The sequence below is a fragment of the Solanum dulcamara genome, chromosome 8 (assembly GCF_947179165.1).
Source record: "Solanum dulcamara chromosome 8, daSolDulc1.2, whole genome shotgun sequence".
Lineage (NCBI taxonomy): Eukaryota > Viridiplantae > Streptophyta > Magnoliopsida > Solanales > Solanaceae > Solanum > Solanum dulcamara.
Genome location: NC_077244.1, coordinates 78,926,489 through 78,945,058, shown reverse-complemented (window position 1 = coordinate 78,945,058; position 18,570 = coordinate 78,926,489). Strand labels below are relative to the sequence as shown.

Here is an 18,570-nt window from a genome sequence, read left to right as displayed (position 1 = left end):
TAATTAATTTCCAAAAAGAATATGTAGTTAATTTCTACATACCACAACTAATTCATACGGAAGTTGAGACAATAAAACGATACATAAAGCAGCCAGATATCGCACTGAACCAAGTGCATTAATATTTAACAACCCAACCGACCCCCAACCCCTCAACCCTTTCCTTCCAAAAGAACAAATTGTATATGAATAAGGTAGGAAGATTTATAAAGACATAATATATAAGTTATAGATACACCATCATTAATGTATAACAAAATTACAACGTCAAGTCCCCGTTTCTTGGTGTAGTAGGAAACTTAGCTTGCCTTATTTTCAAAATTATAAATTTCATATTTTAAGAAGGTTTACGTGTAGATGTACCAATTAACAAAGCTTATGCTACTGTTTGATTTTAGTAATTTTGCTATTTTTTTTGCAGTTTCTGGTACAAAGTCAAAAGCAAATCAATGTTATACAAATTAAATCCTCTTTGACGCTGTCGCCACGCTGACAAAGTTACTTTAAACGAAGTTGCAAGCATTTTTTGTATATGTTTGTACGTAAATGTCTCCAAATAGAATATACTACTGATACCATTGATGTAGTTTGTCTGCTTTTAGTAAATTACGTTTTAGTACTCTTTTTTTTTTTAAAGGTTATTAACTTACTAATAATGCTATATTCAATTGATTCTTAAGTAATCTCATAAAGTATAAAGTTATTTACAATCTCACATAACATTATATGAAACTTAAGACATGCATATAAAGTTAGGGGCGGAGTACTCAAGACTTCAAGTGTCAATAATTCATGTGGTTAAACCCATAGCCGGACATATTTAATTAATAATATACATATGCTTGTGAGTTCTGACTTAAATTACGTTTTAGTTCCTCGAACGCTGCCTTCCCCGAACATCCGATACCACCATTGTTCTTCACCCAAAGTACATTGATGATCGAGAGTTAAATTCATCGAAACGAGCCATTTTTGACTAATCAATTGGTTTTGGCTCTCAGTAAACAAGAAACGGACATCACATCCTAAAGCGTTGGTGAAACTTAGTGGTACATGACAATCTTTAATTATAGTAGAATAGATTTGCCTTAATTAATGTATTACCGAGATTTCAGGCAACTAATAATAAGCTGTACGTCAGAAAGAAAAAATAACCATGTACGTGCAAATGTGCAATTTTCATTAATTCCAGCAGAGATGATGAGATTTTCACAGACGAGGGTTACCAGCTGTGTGGAATAATTAACGGATCAGAATATAAGTTTAAAATACTTAACTTCAGGACATGTTAGTAATGTTTTTGGTACAATGCGTATACCTTTTTTTTTTTGTTAGTTGATACGTAGTTGTATATTTTAAAATTCCTACAAATATATATCTACCCTCATTTGATAAGATCCATTAAGACAAAATAGATTTATGTAAAATATTGCAGTAGACAATAAGCTAGTATTATTAAAATGCGACCACTAATATTCTACTCGAGCATCAAGACGATTAGGACGTAACACGACAAAGGTTTTACACTAATCTCGAGTCTCTAGAACTAAACAGAACGTACAAAAAGTGATTAAAAAAAAAGAGAAGAAGACAAATAAAATGACTTAACGTCCGTTTTTGAGAGGGTTCACGGCAGTTTCCTTGCAGGGACTTGGCGGCAAGCTACTCTTCACAAGCCGTTGTACGAAGCTTCCGATTCGTTGTCCGTTAGTCTCCGTCAATAACCGCTTACCGCCAAAAGGTAACGACTCTACTACTCTTTCTTCTAACACCTCCTCTTCTCTCGGCCCCACTCCTCCACTTGTGTAGCCGGTAGCCTGTGCATAAACGCCACTCCGTTAACAACACTGACTCACACCAATGTAGCTAATTAATTTCAGCTAAACTTATAAACTCTTTATTAACAATGTCAATGATGGATTAGTAGTGAATAATAAGGACATGCTCAAATACTCAAAAGAGTGAAAATCTCACTAGATAATTTTTTTTAAGCTCATCTATAATTACCTGAATTCTCACGTAGTCATTAGGATTCCAGCAGAACGCATTGCCGAGAATTTGGTCAACGGTTTCAGATACACCGTCGACAACGATACCAACGACGGAAGATGGAGAGCAGTAGCCGTCATTACGGAGTTTCAAGTTTGACTGGGGACTTAACGGACCGTTACCCAGAGAGAGAACCAACAGGTCATCAACGCTAGTCACGGAAGGAAAATCTCGTTTGTTGTGTAAAACATGAGTTACCGCGGCGGCGGCGGGGTTGTTCATGACTAGACCGCCGTCTACGGCGGAGCAAGAGGTTTTTCCGTCGACAGAATTTAGCTGAAACGGCTTAAACATTGACGGATTTGCTGACGTGGCGCGGCAAACTTTCCAGAGCTCGAAATCAAAGCTAGGAGACTCCGTCGCATCAGCTCGGGAGAAAACGAAAGGAGCTGAGCTGTTGAGGTCAAAGCAAGGAACAAGTATAGGCTTACATGTGTCCCTTAACGTCAACACTTTCCCGTCCTCTCTTCTGAAAGCTTCCTTCAACACCTTATCCATACTCTTCCCTGAAAACCTCCTTTTCCGGGGAAAAACACCGACGTTCTTCTCCTTAAACAGTCGTGTCTGGTTCACCGTTACGAATTTCACAGCATCCTTCGCCGTGAATATTGGACGTCCATCGCCTCCGTCAGCGACAAGCATTGCAGCAAAAACCGCTCCAATGCCGGTGCCGGCGATAATGTCAAAGTAGTCCGAAATTCGAGCGTGAAGATCGCCGGTTTTTGAACAGATGTTGGTTTCTAGATGAATCAACCCAGCACCGCAAACAATGCCGGTGGTTTCACCACCGTCAATGGTGAGAATACGCGTTTTCTTCCCTTCGTGCTGGTACAACCATTTCTGCTCGAGCTTAGAGAAGATCTCCATCGTCACCTTACCAAGCTCCATTTCAGATACAGTAAATCAACACCAAAACGGCAAAACTAGTTGCTAATGATTATTAAGGCAATGAAAAAGAAAAAATGGAGTGTGGATAACAAGGAATAGTTTGCCAGATGGATGTGTGTAGGGGCTGGGTGTACCTATGCAGTGTAGTAATGGAGAAATCCGTGAAATGTACAGCAGCAAAAAGCTCACGATTTGGTTTGGAGAGACATTTATGATGGGCAGGGCCAGTTGTATGTATATGTATGAGTTCCTCTTACTTGAAATAGTCACACTTTCAGTGCAGTGTATGCTTCCTCTCTGAGAGTGTGAGTGAGAGTGGAAACAAGAGAAGTGGAGCAGTAGTAGTTGTAGGGAAACAGTATAGTACTGCAACTAAAGGAAGCTGTACATATATGATGGTATTTTTTTTTTTTCATTTTTCTCTTTTTGGAATAGACCAATAATATGACAGAGGAAATGTAGCATTGAAAAAAGCTTTAATTAGCTGCAGTTGAAGCTCCTAACGTGGACACACTATGTGCCACGGTAGTATTTCACTCTTAATTAAATATCTTAAATAAAGAAGTGTCTCTTTAATGGTGTGTTCATGTAATAAAATACATTATAATTTTGAAAGAAAAAAAAATAATTCTTCTTGATTATACTCTCTTAGTCCATATTAAATGAATTATTTAGACTATGTAACTTTTTCAAAGTTTAAAAAAATTATTGAGATTTTCCCCCATATTTACCCTATATTTTAATTAAGTTTTTAACTTTATATTTTATAAAAGAATAGTTTAAGAATAATTAAAAGAATAATAATTTAATATATCATAACTCAACAATTTACTTAACATGGACTAGAGAAAATATATTGAGCCGAGGGTCTTTCGGAAACAGCGGTAGGAGTCAGGTCTGCATACACTTTAACCTCTCCAAACCGCACGATGTGGGATTTCACTAGGTTGTTGTTGTTGTATGGACTAGAGAAAATATAAACACCACTTGTTTTGAAATGACAAGGTAAAAACACTACCACTCATTTTGAAACTGGGTGAATATTTCCGGATATTTACTATAGTTGCATGGTTTAATGAGGTGGCAATGAATATTAATTAATCAACAGTTAAATATTTCTCATTTTGTTTTAAAATAGTGTTGTTTGAATCCATTTTATGCCAATTAAGAAATTCAATAATATAGTTTACTAAGTTATTTTTATTTATTAATTATTAGATGTTAGATATTTTTTGAAGATTGAACAATTCTTTAATATATAAAGATAAAGTTGAAAAGAAATACTATTTTTAATCTAGAATTTTCAAAACAACACTTATTTGAGGACGAAAGAAATAATAATCTGCAGTGGATAATTTTTTACCCATAATTAATTGTAAATTTTAAATTGTAACTCTTTTTTTTTAATGCTGATCAGTAACTTTCATTAGGTTACTCAATTAAAGTATGTTGCAGAAAATAAAACGGAGCAACTCTATAAATAAAGATCATCATATCCATTTAGATTCTTATTACAACCTTTTCTTATATATTGGAAAAATCAATATATTCATTTTTAAATGGATAAAATAGAGTAAAAGTTGTTTGCTTTGCATATAATTTTCTTACGCATTTTATTATAGAACTTCTTGAGAGCTCTGCAAAATTAAGGCTTGAAACGTCGAATAAAGTTAAGAATGGCTTCTCTTTTGCTTTGCTTTTGACTGATGTTGTTATTTTTTTTTCCATTTACTTTATTAAATCTGTTTGACTAATAAAGTTTGCACATAATCTTTTTTATTGAATAAGTATTTCATATTGAAAATATCCCAAATCACGTGTTTCTTAGCAGGACACATACGTGGTTTCATAGGATTCCGGCAATAGAGATGGTTAATTATTAATTTTAATTTTTCATCTGACATATTTAAAATTATACAATAAATAATATTTGGGTATAATTAATATAATAGTTAAAAAAATTTACTTCATGTCAAGTTAAAACAAATTAGGTAAATTAAAATGGAGGGAATAGTACTATTTTTATTCACAAATCAGAAAATTTTAACTTTAATTGCAATTTTGTAGTGTCAATATTATTTATTTGTCCCTATATATATCTATATTTCTTACAATTGTGAGTAGCCTAGTCAGCTATTTTGCTATTTTAAATACAATAAAACAAAAAAAAAAAAGTGCATTCCTACTGTTCAGTTAGGGCCCTTAGGGGTCATGTTTTAACAGTATACTGACCCTTAATAGACATTTTAAATTTTTAATATTGGGATTCTTGCTTTCTAGACTAACTCCTACCAAACTCACTTTGAATGTGTGAGATTCAGCACAATCCAAAATTTTAATTTTTATTTATTTTAATTACGGTTTATTTAATTTTAAGAGTTCATAACATAGGATTCATTATCTAGTGTTTTTCATCACACATAAATAGTGTTTGCGTTGAAACTATTAGTTAAACCTCATTTTATACTACAGGTTTGTCTCAACTCTTATTGATTTTTAAATTAATTGTATAGTGTACAACTATTATAAGACCTGGATCAGCTTAAATGGAGGGACAATAATAGTGATCAATTCTAGTGTTTTGCGAGTCTAATGGCATTCCAAACCCATAAAATACAAATTTTTGATCAGGGGAAGACAAAGAAGATAGACGTGTTTGTTAATTTCTGTTTATCTGTGTTATGCATATGGGATCACAAGATTTTGGATTATCTGTGTTGGTCAAAAAGTTGCATGTTTTCTAGAAAATGATGGGTTGGTAAAATGGACCTTGACCCACTGATCTAAAAAAATGAAAAAATGGATTAATTGATCCAAATTTGATGTGGATTTCTTGAACTCTACTTGTGTTTTCTATTTCTTTTTATCTGAAATAAATTCCAATCTGTTTTAATTTACACAAGACTAAAGTTGCTCCAGAGATCTCTATGCCTATATGACAACAAGCCTTAAATCTATTTGTCTTTCGAAAGAACAAATGAATTCCTAGTGTTTCTTTGACAATAACCACACAAACTATAAATTATTATGATTTGACGTAATTACTTGGTGCCAGTAAGTTTTTACTTGTTATTAATGGCTACAGTTCATAATAATATAACCAGAAATATAACTATAATTCATGCATTTGTACAAATGTATTTTTTCCAATGGAAGACAGATTTTGAAGGGACGTTGAATTATTGAATTTTGGTTCTGATAGTCAAATATATATGTTTTGCCCACAAGGATGCTTATTATTACCCAGAGCATCAGTACTAAAACAAATAAGACTAGTTATTGATGGGGCAGTCCAATAGCAAAAAGAGAGAATAATTCAGAACATTGTCACAAGTACAAATTTTATTAAGAGGCTTTTGTTCGTTCTACTAATCATTGCTATTTGGTTAAGTCTCTCTCTTTTTCCCTTTGAGAAGCTTTAACCGGAGCTTTAGTTGCACTTCTGCTGTGAATATGGTTAGCCTTGGGGGCCCTAATATCGACCTTCTATCCGGCTAGACAATGGCCTTGGAAACCGCAGATATAGTAGTAGTGGCCGGGACCGTTGATAGTAATGGTGTCATTGCCGGTGGAGTAACTAACGATTGGATGAAAAGCATTGCACGAATGGAAATCGGAGAGGCTCACTCGTATCACGTTGTGGAGTTGTTGATTGTACTTGAATATACAACACCAATTGAATTAAAGATGAAAAAACACAATGTTAAATCATCGTAGTAAGTAGTATATCCATAGAAATTGCATAATACAATCAGCTAATAAGAAAATAGACTTTAAGCCTTGGTTTAAACCCCAAAATCTAATATATAAGAGAGAACAACCCACTTCCTCAACCAATGTGGCACAATCTAATACCCTCCCCCACATGCCACAACATATACAACATTAGAAACAAAATAACAGGGATCGAGGCATTGATTTAACTCTGATACCATAATAAGAAAGTGGATGTTGGGTCGAACTCAATCATGATGTGAGGATTGCCCAAGACCGAGACAAACATCACATAAATTTAACCAATTACTAATTTATTATATAGTGAATGTAAATTTGAATGTATACTTTTAATCAGTTACTACTTTATTATATACACTGTTCTCATACTAGATCCCAGTTGATCGACTAGTCAGACTTACCAAGAGTGTCACCAACCTGGAAAGTCCTACTAGAAGCCCACATATGGTAGTCAACATGGCCTCCAGTCCAACCGGCAGAATCACCAACATTGTACACTGTGCTGCCAATCACCGTTGTGCTGAAGAAACCAAAAACTACCATCATCAAGAAGAGAAACACAGCTTCCTTTACGCAGACCATGACTTGACCTCCAAAACAGAAAAAGAAAAGGTGTTCTAGTAATTCAGAAGTAGTATCTTAGAACTCTAAGGAATTTGTAGCAGCACTTTCGCATGAACTATCAGTATATAAATGTTCAGCAGACTTTTGCTGCTGAATGGACCATGATGTTTGAGTGAATAAAGAACCAAGGATGGGTCTAGGAGTCCAGTAGCACTCACAATTTGTGCGTGAATTGAGCAAATTGTATGAGTAGAATGTGTTGTATGCTCAAAGAAAGCTATGCATAAGCATAGTAGAAAAAAAATCTGTCACTCCAAAAAGTTCTTTGGGCAACATTGTACCTGCATCGCGCTAGGTAGAAAATACGCAAACCTTACCCCTACCTTTGAGAAGGTAAAAGGACTACTTCTGACAAACCCTCAGCTGAACAAACAGTGAAAAAGAAGCAATAGCAACAAACAGAAACAACAAGATAATAAGTAACCTTAGTAGTAAGCGCTACTAAGATTTTCCAAATTGTTCTCTCAATCACTCCAAGATGCAATTAAACGCAAAGAAAATAAATTTGGTAACCAAGACAAGATACTTATTTCAATTATGCTACAAAAATTCCAAAGCAGGATATTACAAGAGTAGAGAAAACAACTCATCAGCATGTAACATACAAATCCAAGTTCTGTTTGCACTTCTGAAGGGGGAAACAATTTAACTAGCCAATATATCACCACAACTCGATTCCTCGTTTTGATAAATTCTCTTTATGCCAAAGAAGTAGCTACTTGTGAAGTAGAGAAGCCAAGTTTGACTCGACATCTTCGTTGGCTTTGTGATCAAATGACTCATCACCAATATATAGGTCTAGAATTGATCTGCATAAGAGTTTGCTTTGTATGCTTCCCACTTCCTTCCCATCAACTACAAAAGAAAAATAAAAAGAACCTAAGCGTCATCTAAATGATTGATGTAAGAATAAACTATAAACAAACAACACATTAGGGGAAAAGGTCAGAGATAATATGTTGAGAATTAAAAGAAAACCAACAAAATGTTTTAGTTATTCTTTTATGGAACTGACAGGCAATTAATTGGCTCATCGCTTTCCTACCTCAAATGCATTTTGAACAAATCATCCACCAATATTTACGGATCACGCGCTTAGCCCATTTCTATTTGTCCTCGTAGTTCATGAACTAACGTGACATATCCAAAGGGAGGTGTCATGGTATATGCAATTTGTAGATGACATAGTATTCATTGATGAGACATGCGACGAAGTAAACAATAAGCTGGAGGTTTGGAGACAGAGGCCAGAGTCTAAAAGGTTAAGGTTGAGCAGGACTAAGACAAAGTACTTGGAATGCAAGTTCAATGACTTAACTCACGAGGCAAATGTGGAAGTGAGGATTGATACACAAGTCATCTCATAGAGAGGAAGTTTTAAGTATGTTGGGTTAATAATCCAAGGAAATAGGAGATTGACGATGTTACTCATCATATTGGAACAGGGCGGACGAAATGGAGGTTCGCATCTGATGTCTTGTCTGATAAGGTTGTGCCACCAAGACTTAAAGGTATGCATTATAAAGTGATTGTCAGACCAATAATGTTGTATGGGAGGAGTGTTTGCCTGTCAAAACCCACACATCCAGAAGATGAGAGTAGCGTAAATGAGAATATTGAGATGTCTGTGTCGCCATACTAGGAGAGATAGAATTAAAATTCGGAAAAAGATAGGAGTGACCTCCATGGTTGACAAGACGAAGGAGGTGAGGTGAGATGGTTCGGATGTGTGAATAGGTGATGCACAAATGCCCAATAAGTAGGTGCGAGAGGTTGGTTTATGATGGGTATGAGGAGAGGTAAAGGTAGGCCGAAGAAGTACTGGAGAGAGGTGATTAGACCAGACATGATTCACTTGTAACTTACCGAGGACATGACACTTGATAAGAGAATATGGAGGTCGAGGATTAGGGTAGAAGATTACTAATTCATCGAGCGTTGTCTATTTTCCCTAAGCAGTATTGTTATTATTATACTCTTACAATCTTATTCGATTTTGTTATTTTTGTTGTTCCCTTTGCTTCGATTTCCGTATTAGTTGTTGTTTCTATTGTTCTCTACCAATTTATTTTATCATGATTTCTTCAACAACAACAACATACCCAGTGTAATCATACAAAGTAGAGTCGGGGGAGGGTAAAGTATACGCAGACCTTACCACTACCTTAAAGTTTAAGAGTTATCATGGCTTCTTCACTACATGATTTTCTTTCCATACTTGATTTTGATTGAGCTGAGGGTTTATTGAAAATGGACTCTCTACCTTCACAAGGTAGGGAGTAAGGCTGCGTACGCACCGCTCACTTGTGAGATTACACTGGGATATGTTGATGTTTAACTTAGTTTTTTTATGTGGAATGTCTTTTGACTTATTAGCCACTGTGGCAGAGGTGTATCAACCATTGGTCAATATAAATCATCACTAGTGGCTTGTAAGTTGATTTGTTCAATGAGCAAGCAAACAGTGCAACATTTCATATTCTCGCGGAGAGAAATGAAGAAGAAAAAAACATCCAGATATATTTTGGGGAAGAATATTTTCTACAGCTAACATACAGCAACTTTTTTTGGGTTTATAGATGGTGAAGCTGGTAAAGGCCAGAAATTATATATCCGTGTAAAAGATAATAGAGTTTGTTGGTTGATATAATACTACAATCCTATAATTTTCCAGTATGACTTCTGCTGTAACCAAATTCAGGAAATGTTTAGCCACTTTCTACTAAGGAAATGTAAGGGCATAAAATGAGCCAACTGACAGTGTAATTAGGATATTTTTGGTATAGCTCACTTGAAGTAATTTCCTCTTCATTGTAGCCTCTTTCATACTGCTTCGAAAGCCAACCTTAAAAGGGAAATGGCTGAAAGAAAATGACGTCTTATGTATCCGTCCAATAGCTCTTCAATAATTTGGGCCAAGTGATAGCTACAACATTTGTTTTCTCAAAACACACTGACCCACGTGCACGTCGTGTGGGCACATACACTGAGAGATTGGGAGTCTTCACTTCCAGAGATTAGTATCAGATCGAAATATGAACATTGTAGAAAAAGTGAAAAACCACAGAAGATTGAGCTATTCCTTTCCAAATTACTGTCAACAGAAAATAAATCATCTTACTTGTTGTGTGAAGTACGTAGCCATGGTCTCTGGAGAGTTCTATGATAGATCCCCGAGGTATTTTAATGTCATCTTTAAACTGGGAAGTGAACCTACAGTTGCAAAAGGCATTTTAGGCTATATAAGAATTGGAAGGAGGCAATAATAATTTAAGGATTGAGAAACAATCGTCTCATTTTTCGAATAATATCCTGTGGGTTAACTTGTTAGTAGCTCAATAACTCTATTCAAGAAAAGATGTGTAGTATGTAGCTAAGAGATAATTGATCACAGTTAGGCAAAAGAGTCCGGTCATAATGTTAAAGAATCTGATATCGCAAAAGGATTAAATTTAAAAGGCAACTTGAGTAAGGTTCCAGAATATATATAAAACATAATAATTTAGAGTGCAAGCAAATGAAGTGCTTCATCCAGCTTTGGCAGGCTTGTTTCCCTGTAGTGATATGGTAATAAGGTTGAATAAGATACTGATAATATGAGGCTAAGGAATTACCTTTGGAGCAATTCCTTGTTATCATATCCCCCAAACTTATGTAATCTGCTGCCAACAGATTCTTCGAAAGCACTACGCACAGAATGAATGCTCAATCTGGCATAGACTATTTGAAGCCTAACAGTCATGCGTATATCGTTTTCCATGAGATGATTTCTCAACTCTTCCTTTTGCTGCAGTTCAGAAACAGAGTGCCCTCCATGCCTCTCAGCCAGACACTTCTTCACATCACCATCATCAGCATACACGCCTAGAGGATGCCATATTGATATCACATTAGATAAAGGCCAAATTTAGAGTAAACATCACTTTTACTTCGAGATGCAGACACTCAAAATTACAAAAGGACAAAAAGAGTGTTATAATGCATATCTCCCCTGATTTTCTAAAGGAAGGTCCAATAGAGACGGCAATGAGATTCTCATATATGATACCACCACAGGTTTAATTTTTATGCACTGACCAGGGATGGACCTAAGTTGTAGAAAGGAGATCCAATCGAATTCCCCTCGTTGAAAAATTACACAGAGCAAAAAGGAATTCTATTTCGGTATATTAAGAAATTACTTTAAGACCTAGGTTCAAATCTCATGTATGAGATTCCTATTATTTTTTTGAATCCCTTGTACAACTTCCTGGCTCCGTCACTGGCACTAACGGTGCAAGAAACTGTATTAAGTTACTTCAAAAACTTATTCCACGAAAACTATCTATAGTAAGCATGAATCGATAAGCCGACACGAGCTACTGTAAATGGTAAAGTTCAAAGGGTATTAAAGTAACTAATAGAGCTATTGTGTTCTGACCGGAAAATAAAGTTAATTACCAAAAAAAAAACATTTCATGAATTAGAAAGAGCAAGAAATGAGAATTGGATTCAACAACAAAAACAACAACATACCAAGTGTAATCCCACAAATGGGGTCTGGGTAGTGTAGTGTATACTCAAACCTTACCCTTACCTTGGGAGGTAGAAAGGTAGTTTTCAATAGACCTCGGCGCAAGGAAAAACATAAAAAAGTAGCTCGGGGAAATAAATAACAGAAGTGAATAACGCACGACAAAAAACATTCTGAAAACAAAAAAGAAACAATATCTACAGCAAAAAATACTATAATCGAAGTACAAGAAATAACATATACTGATAGATAAGAAACTACAAGAGTAATGCTACAACTACTAGTATGGAAGGATAAGCTAAACAATACTCAACTACATACTAGCATTCTACACTAATTTGTATCAGCTTCGTATGTAAGGTGATGTCCTCGGTAGGCTGCTGAAGTTAAGCCATAGAATTGGAATTCATTTTATATAATTGAGCATTTGTGCTCTACACAACGATCACAAAAATCAAGAACCTCAGCAACAGCATAGAGCTAAAAAAAAAATGCAATAAGTTGCAGTGACAATATGGTACCATAAGCATAGACATTAATGTTTTTCAATCCAAAAATTGCCTTTTTACGCAGCCCAATTCCAAGGAGTCGTTGAGTATCTTTCAGAATTGACGGAAATGACATTCCGGTCCTCGATTCAGTGACTGGAGCTGAGTTATCCGCTAGAGAAACAGAACCCCACAAAGGGGATGAATGATTTCTGTTAGGTGAGAAATTGGAAAGTAAGAAATTCATAGCATTTTCCAAAAACGAATTTTTGGAGCTTTGAGTTAGGGCAATGATCGCTCCGGTGGCAGCGACGGCTGAACCACCGGCCGCAACGGCGACGGCGACGGTGGAGAAGGAACGAGATGGAGCATCTGAAGTGGCGGAAGACGGTGTCTTGTGGGGCTGAGAAAACAAGAAAGGAAAACGGAGAGAAGCCATTGTTTATTTTTTATTTATTTACTGTATATCGTTTCCACTGTAGTTTATAGTTTCAACCAAAAAGGGACGGACTTCTCTTCCTAATGTATATTTTTTATCTATTTCTTTTTCTAATATTCTTTACACATTTAGGGGTGTGGAAGGCAAGAATTTCATCTTTTAGGCTTTTGATTCATGATTCATAATATGATTTTGGAGTCGATAAATGCATATTAAAAGGAATCATTTAACCTATGTTTTTTATGAAACATGAATCTTAAAATTTAATTTTATATGATGACATCTTTAATGTCAGTTAAAAATAAAATATTAAAATTAATATTCTTAAAAATGAATTACTCCAAATGTTTCATTCAAGTGAAACTATTCCTTGAAAGAAGAATTTTTGAAATTTGTGATCTTAAATATGTAATTAAGATAAAAAAAATAAGAGTTTTAAAATTAAATTATGAATGATTATAGAAATATCATATTTATATTATTTTCATGGCTATTTGGAGAATTGAATAGGCTTTACTTCTCCGGGATTAAAGATGCAACGGACTGGACTCCTTGGACTTGGAGATCCAGTTCACTTCTCTAATGGTCTGGGCCTGGCAACTAGGATAGAAGTTCAATTTCCTGTGGTCCATTTCACAAACCAAAATTTGGTCGGTTCATTTAGGGTTTTTCTTTCTTGGGGTTTTCCATGTGGTGTCTGGTACCTATATAGGAGTCCGACTATTTGGGATTCGCATCAGGTAGATTCCCTATTTGGGGCTAAAGCTCCCTACTAAAAAAAAAAATTCTACCAAAGCTCAAAGCTGAAACCTCTAATTCATTTAGGTTGTTGAGATTGCATGAAGTCCAAATTCAAGTCATCTCCATTTATACTTAAGAATTAAGAAAAAATCCATTTATATCATATAACAAAATTGATTCTTAATTAAGTACTGTTTTTTATAGATACTTTGGACTAATTTCTCAACTTAAACATGTACAAAAACAGAAAGGTCAGTCCCTTCAATTATTTCTTGAGAAAAATAACATAACTAAGCCTAACAATGTGAAACGTACGTACGTTAAACTCATATAAATTTTCATAATCAGTCTCGATTAATCAATAACTTAATAACAAAGAATATTATACTTGTACCGAAAAGACTTACAAGACCGATAAGGCCTCATTTATGATATAAGGTTTTGTCAGTCCTTACATATTGGCTCATATGCAGTAATGCAGATAGTAAAAAAAAAAAAAAGATTAAATGAACGTTGAGCCTCGCTAAAGTTTAAAAGCCAATTGATCATAAAATGAGAATTGTCAAAGGATCATACAAGCCATAAGGATATCAATTCATATGTCACATGCATGTAATGAGGAATAATAACGTAACTTAACGCCCCGCATGTCTAGGCTTAGCAAATGAAGCATAACATCAGGTAAATTAAGAAGGTTGATTTACGAAAATATCTTTTTTTAAGATTGTCATCTAGATTGTGTTTATTTTAAAAAGCTGTGCAAATATATAGTTCCACCAGGCTTGACATAACATTAGTTTCTCGTCTAGTGGATAAAATTTTAGAATGAGCCCTAACGTTTCTTACAAGATTTTTTTTTATCATGGTCTAAAAGGGTAATAAATTGCACAAGAAACAAAAAGAGGATCATTCACTAAATAATTGTCCTAAAAAAAGAACAATCGACAAAAATTTCTAAACCAAGAATTTGGATGGGTCCTATGTCATGTAACGAGATAAAAAACTTAAACCGAACTCAATCTCAAAAGTTAACTCATATTATGTATCATCCGAAACTTCCAAATCCATATTTCATAATCTACACGAGACAACTAATTAATGTAGATATATGTTTTATACTCGACTTGATGTTGTCTCAAAATAGGCCTCCTTGCATGATACATAAGAAGACACGTACAAGTAATGATTTTAAAGGGAAGAACATTTTATTATTAGCATCAATAATAATTATGTGAAGTCATATGAGGTCGTTTTCTGGGCAAAAAACAAAAAATTATGGCGTTTGGAGCATCAACTGCTCAAGGAAAGGCATCAAAGGCCATTTGAAAGATTACAAATTCACTTTAGATGCCATGACTATTTTCTTTCCATCTTCGGTTTGCACCATTTTGTTTTATTGGTATAAAATATACTTCATTCAATTCTTCACCATGAGTATTTATAATATGTCGGGTTAGTTTGATTTTTCTTATCATTTCATTTGATATTGACCAAGAAAAAATTGAACAAATCCGGGATATAAATATATCATATATTTTTTATTAAAAAAAACATATATTGTATTAATAAATATTTTTGATTTTCTTATGAAATGGACTAATATTTCATAGAACCATATAATGAATTTGTTTTTATCCAATTTAAATAATGGTTGGTTTTAACATTTATTTTGTCACTTTCATATCAAGTATTGTTGAAATGTGTCTATTCTTTGTTCTTCCAAATTATATGTCAACACAAGATTGATATTGAACTCTTATACTTTACTCAAATTCTTGAGATGGTGTATTATTGATAATTTTTTAAATTAAAGAAATCATTTCATTATTTAGGATTCATTTTATCTTTTGTTAAATTATTAAAATCTAGTTAAACTTGATATCGTATATCATTGAAAAATTACTAATATTTGACTAATAATGTAACTATCGGGTGTTTCAAGAAAATGATCCCATAAGAATATTCCAATTGATCACATATTTTTAATTTGTCAATTAGTACTAGATATAAGATTAAAATAAATTTCACATTACCAAAAAAATCAATAAAAACTGACGAAATTGATTTTCTTGTTTGGAATTGACAACATTAGACATCTAGACTCTTAGTCGTTTGGTGTGAGGTATAAGATATAATATTATCGATTCCGATACCGGTTTGTCCAATTTCTTAGGATCTCCCAAAGAAACCAACAATGGAAATACAATATCAAGAACGGATTAAAAATAATAATCTCAAGTCATGTTCAAGAGTACTCATAAACCAAATTAAAAATCCAAAAGATTTTCTTTTTCAACTAGTAATCAGCAAAATTTGCTATTTCAAACTTAGTCTTCTTTTTCAACTCCCAAGGGAACTTCACAGCCGGTATTTTAGGTGCACAGGGGATAAATTTGCTCTTATGCATATAGCTCACAAACCGCATATGAAATATAAATCACATCACACTTTGCTCATTTTAGAAGACGTTGGCATGCAGGTGGAAATCAATAGCTGGCCTCCTTTATTATGAGATACCACCTGCCGCACCAATTCAATCGTCCTCTGGCAAGTGTTGTAGAATGCAAAAATTATATATGTACTAATTACTATATGTCCATTTCCAAAATTTTCACATTGCATAATTTAAACTGGTGTAATTACCAACGAGATTTTGCGAACCACATCGAATATATATCCTTCCACAAGCGCTCCTCAAAGCAGTCAGTGTTGGTTGAAGCCATGTATATAGACATTGTGGTACGAGTTCGATAGAATCCAACATTTTTGACATTGGAGTATTAAAATTTTTAAAAGTGAAACCCATCAAATTAAAATTTTAAATTCATATTTGACTCAAAGTTAGACAAAATGACCCTTAAATCTTATAATTCTCGAAAAAATTGGAGGACCTATAGTGTGTGTGGGGAGAAGGTTAGTGTATCCTTCGCTTTCATGTTATTTTTGCGGCATATATATATTGTCATATTGAATATATAATTAAGTTCTACTTATAATGTTTTGGAGTGCTTCGTACTATGGCATCATATACATATTGTATGCCTTTTAGTGTTTAATTAAGCTGCTTTAGCTTAAATACACGTGTAACAGTACACAAGAAAGCCTTGTATATATCAAACCAACTTGAATCATCTAGAAGTTAATAAATTCAAAAGTGCTATGGATAAATTTATTATATTTCAAATTAGCTTTGCATAAAGGAACGATATACTAATTTGCTCAAATCCATCATTCAAAAACAGTAAAATGGGAAACAAAAAAACAAAGAATCTCATGTCAATTGAGTCGATATATCGTTTAATCTTAACCAGTCGAATTTGATTGGTCGACAGCTATGATCGGCCACAAAATCCTTAGTCTTTGGTGGCTTTCATCTTGGCGAATACTACGCATAATGAAAAAGATAATATTCACCACTGTTTACTACATTGATGGGGTACGGTACTCCACCTCATTAATTTTTGTCAAACAATATTTACTAATTCAATTAATTTTGATATGCAAGATTCATTTAAGAAAAAAAAAATAATTTTATTCGAAATATCTTAAACAATCGAGGCATCAAACTATTTTAAACCATCGTATATTCAATATTTACTAATTCCGTCAATTTTGATATGCATTATATAAGATTCATTGATGGAAAAATACTTTTCTCCAAAAATTTCTTAAAATATTCAGACGTCAAATTGTTTTAACAGTTGCATATTAAATATTTACTTATACGATCAATTTTGATATATATCATGTAAGATTCATTTAATAAAAAAATCACATTTTATCATAAATTTTTTATATAATATTCAAAACGTCTACTTAAGAATGAAAGGTTCTAGTTCACCTCAACACATGTTTTCTTAGTGGTCATTATTAAATTGTCCCCTTTTAATTATTATGTATTTACTATTCATAAAGTTTATTTTTTATTGTTATTTTTGAGAATCAAATTCGAGACATTTATTGAGGAGGGAGATTTTCACTCACCCCCATCGTATCCGTGAGTGGTCCTATCAGATTGTTAAATGACGTTAGTTCTGTAATGCTTATCTCATCTTTCTTATTCCAATTGAGAAATAACAAGACTTTAATTTTGAAAGATAATACAGAAAAAGTGATAATATTAACACTATATTACTGAACATTGTTCAGAGGCGGAGCTATAAACTTTATTAAATGAGTTCAGAGGCTCGAAGAGGTCACTCAATTTTGATACGCATTTTAGAAGGTTTATGAATAATATTTTAGATGATTGCAAATTCGTGGTATGTTTAAGATATAAAACATTTATACTAGAAAAATATCATAATTATCAAAAGATTTAAAATAAATTATGTCTGTATAGAAATTGGTTAATCAAAATAAAAAAATTCTTTAAAATAGTATCTTATTATTTCTTAAAAATTTAGCTTTAAAATATTTATTTTAACAAAATTTAATTAAAAAATTATTTGGATTGGTCGGGTAACTTTCTGATATCAATAATTTGAGTGACTTTAATATAAAGTTGCGTGACTTACCAATTAAACTATTCTTAGTCGATTAACTTTTTAGTTATAAAACAAAGTTGAGTTACTCTCTAAGTAAACTATCTTAAGTTGTGCGACCATTTGAGATACATCTCTAAGATTCATTTAAGTCTAAACACTTTTTATCAAAATTTTCGTAAACAATCAATGCGTCAAACTGTTTTAAATTCATCGGATATTCAATATTTATTAATCCAATCAATTTTAATACGTATAATATAAGGTTTATTTAAGAAAAAAATACTTTTTATCATGAATTTCTTAAATAATTGAGCCATCTAATTAAGAATGGTTCTAATTCACCCCAACACATATATCCTTAGTGGTCCTTATTAAATTGTTCCTTGGAATCATTATGTATTCAATATTTATTGAGCTGATTAATTTTGATACATGTTGCATAAAGTTTATTGAAGTGCTTTCTATTTAGAAAAATTCCTTATTTTAAAAAAAAAAAAATCAAATCCAAAACATTATTAAAGAGAAAAGTTTTCACTCACCCTCCATCGTGGTCCTTGTCAAATTGTTAACATGACGTTTGTTTTTTAATGTCTATCTTTTTCTGTT

At 33.3% G+C, this 18,570-nt stretch overlaps 3 protein-coding genes across 4 annotated transcripts; all 3 read right to left on the bottom strand.

The window, feature by feature from the left end:
• Nucleotides 1-1,401: 1,401 nt before the first annotated feature.
• LOC129899681 (probable inactive patatin-like protein 9) lies at nucleotides 1,402-3,337 on the bottom strand. The gene is made up of 2 exons (XM_055974704.1): nucleotides 2,008-3,337; nucleotides 1,402-1,817 (listed from the first exon to the last, which is right to left on the bottom strand). Exons 1-2 carry the CDS (start codon nucleotides 2,935-2,937, stop codon nucleotides 1,605-1,607), a joined length of 1,143 nt encoding a protein of 380 aa, XP_055830679.1. The 5' UTR covers nucleotides 2,938-3,337; the 3' UTR covers nucleotides 1,402-1,604.
• Nucleotides 3,338-6,233: 2,896 nt separating this feature from the next.
• On the bottom strand, nucleotides 6,234-7,364 carry LOC129901001 (mavicyanin-like). 2 transcript variants are annotated; one of them, XM_055976102.1, is made up of 2 exons: nucleotides 7,074-7,364; nucleotides 6,234-6,594 (listed from the first exon to the last, which is right to left on the bottom strand). In XM_055976102.1, exons 1-2 carry the CDS (start codon nucleotides 7,252-7,254, stop codon nucleotides 6,515-6,517), a joined length of 261 nt encoding a protein of 86 aa, XP_055832077.1. In that variant the 5' UTR covers nucleotides 7,255-7,364; the 3' UTR covers nucleotides 6,234-6,514. The 2 variants fall into 2 exon arrangements, with proteins under 2 accessions (XP_055832077.1, XP_055832076.1); XM_055976101.1 differs by having other exon boundaries at nucleotides 7,090-7,364.
• A 436-nt stretch (nucleotides 7,365-7,800) lies between these two features.
• Nucleotides 7,801-12,816, bottom strand: LOC129901040 (fatty-acid-binding protein 1). The gene is made up of 4 exons (XM_055976149.1): nucleotides 12,331-12,816; nucleotides 10,911-11,160; nucleotides 10,418-10,509; nucleotides 7,801-8,151 (listed from the first exon to the last, which is right to left on the bottom strand). The coding sequence occupies exons 1-4, from the start codon at nucleotides 12,734-12,736 to the stop codon at nucleotides 8,012-8,014; spliced, it is 888 nt and encodes a 295-aa protein (XP_055832124.1). The 5' UTR covers nucleotides 12,737-12,816; the 3' UTR covers nucleotides 7,801-8,011.
• Between the last annotated feature and the right edge of the window lie 5,754 nt (nucleotides 12,817-18,570).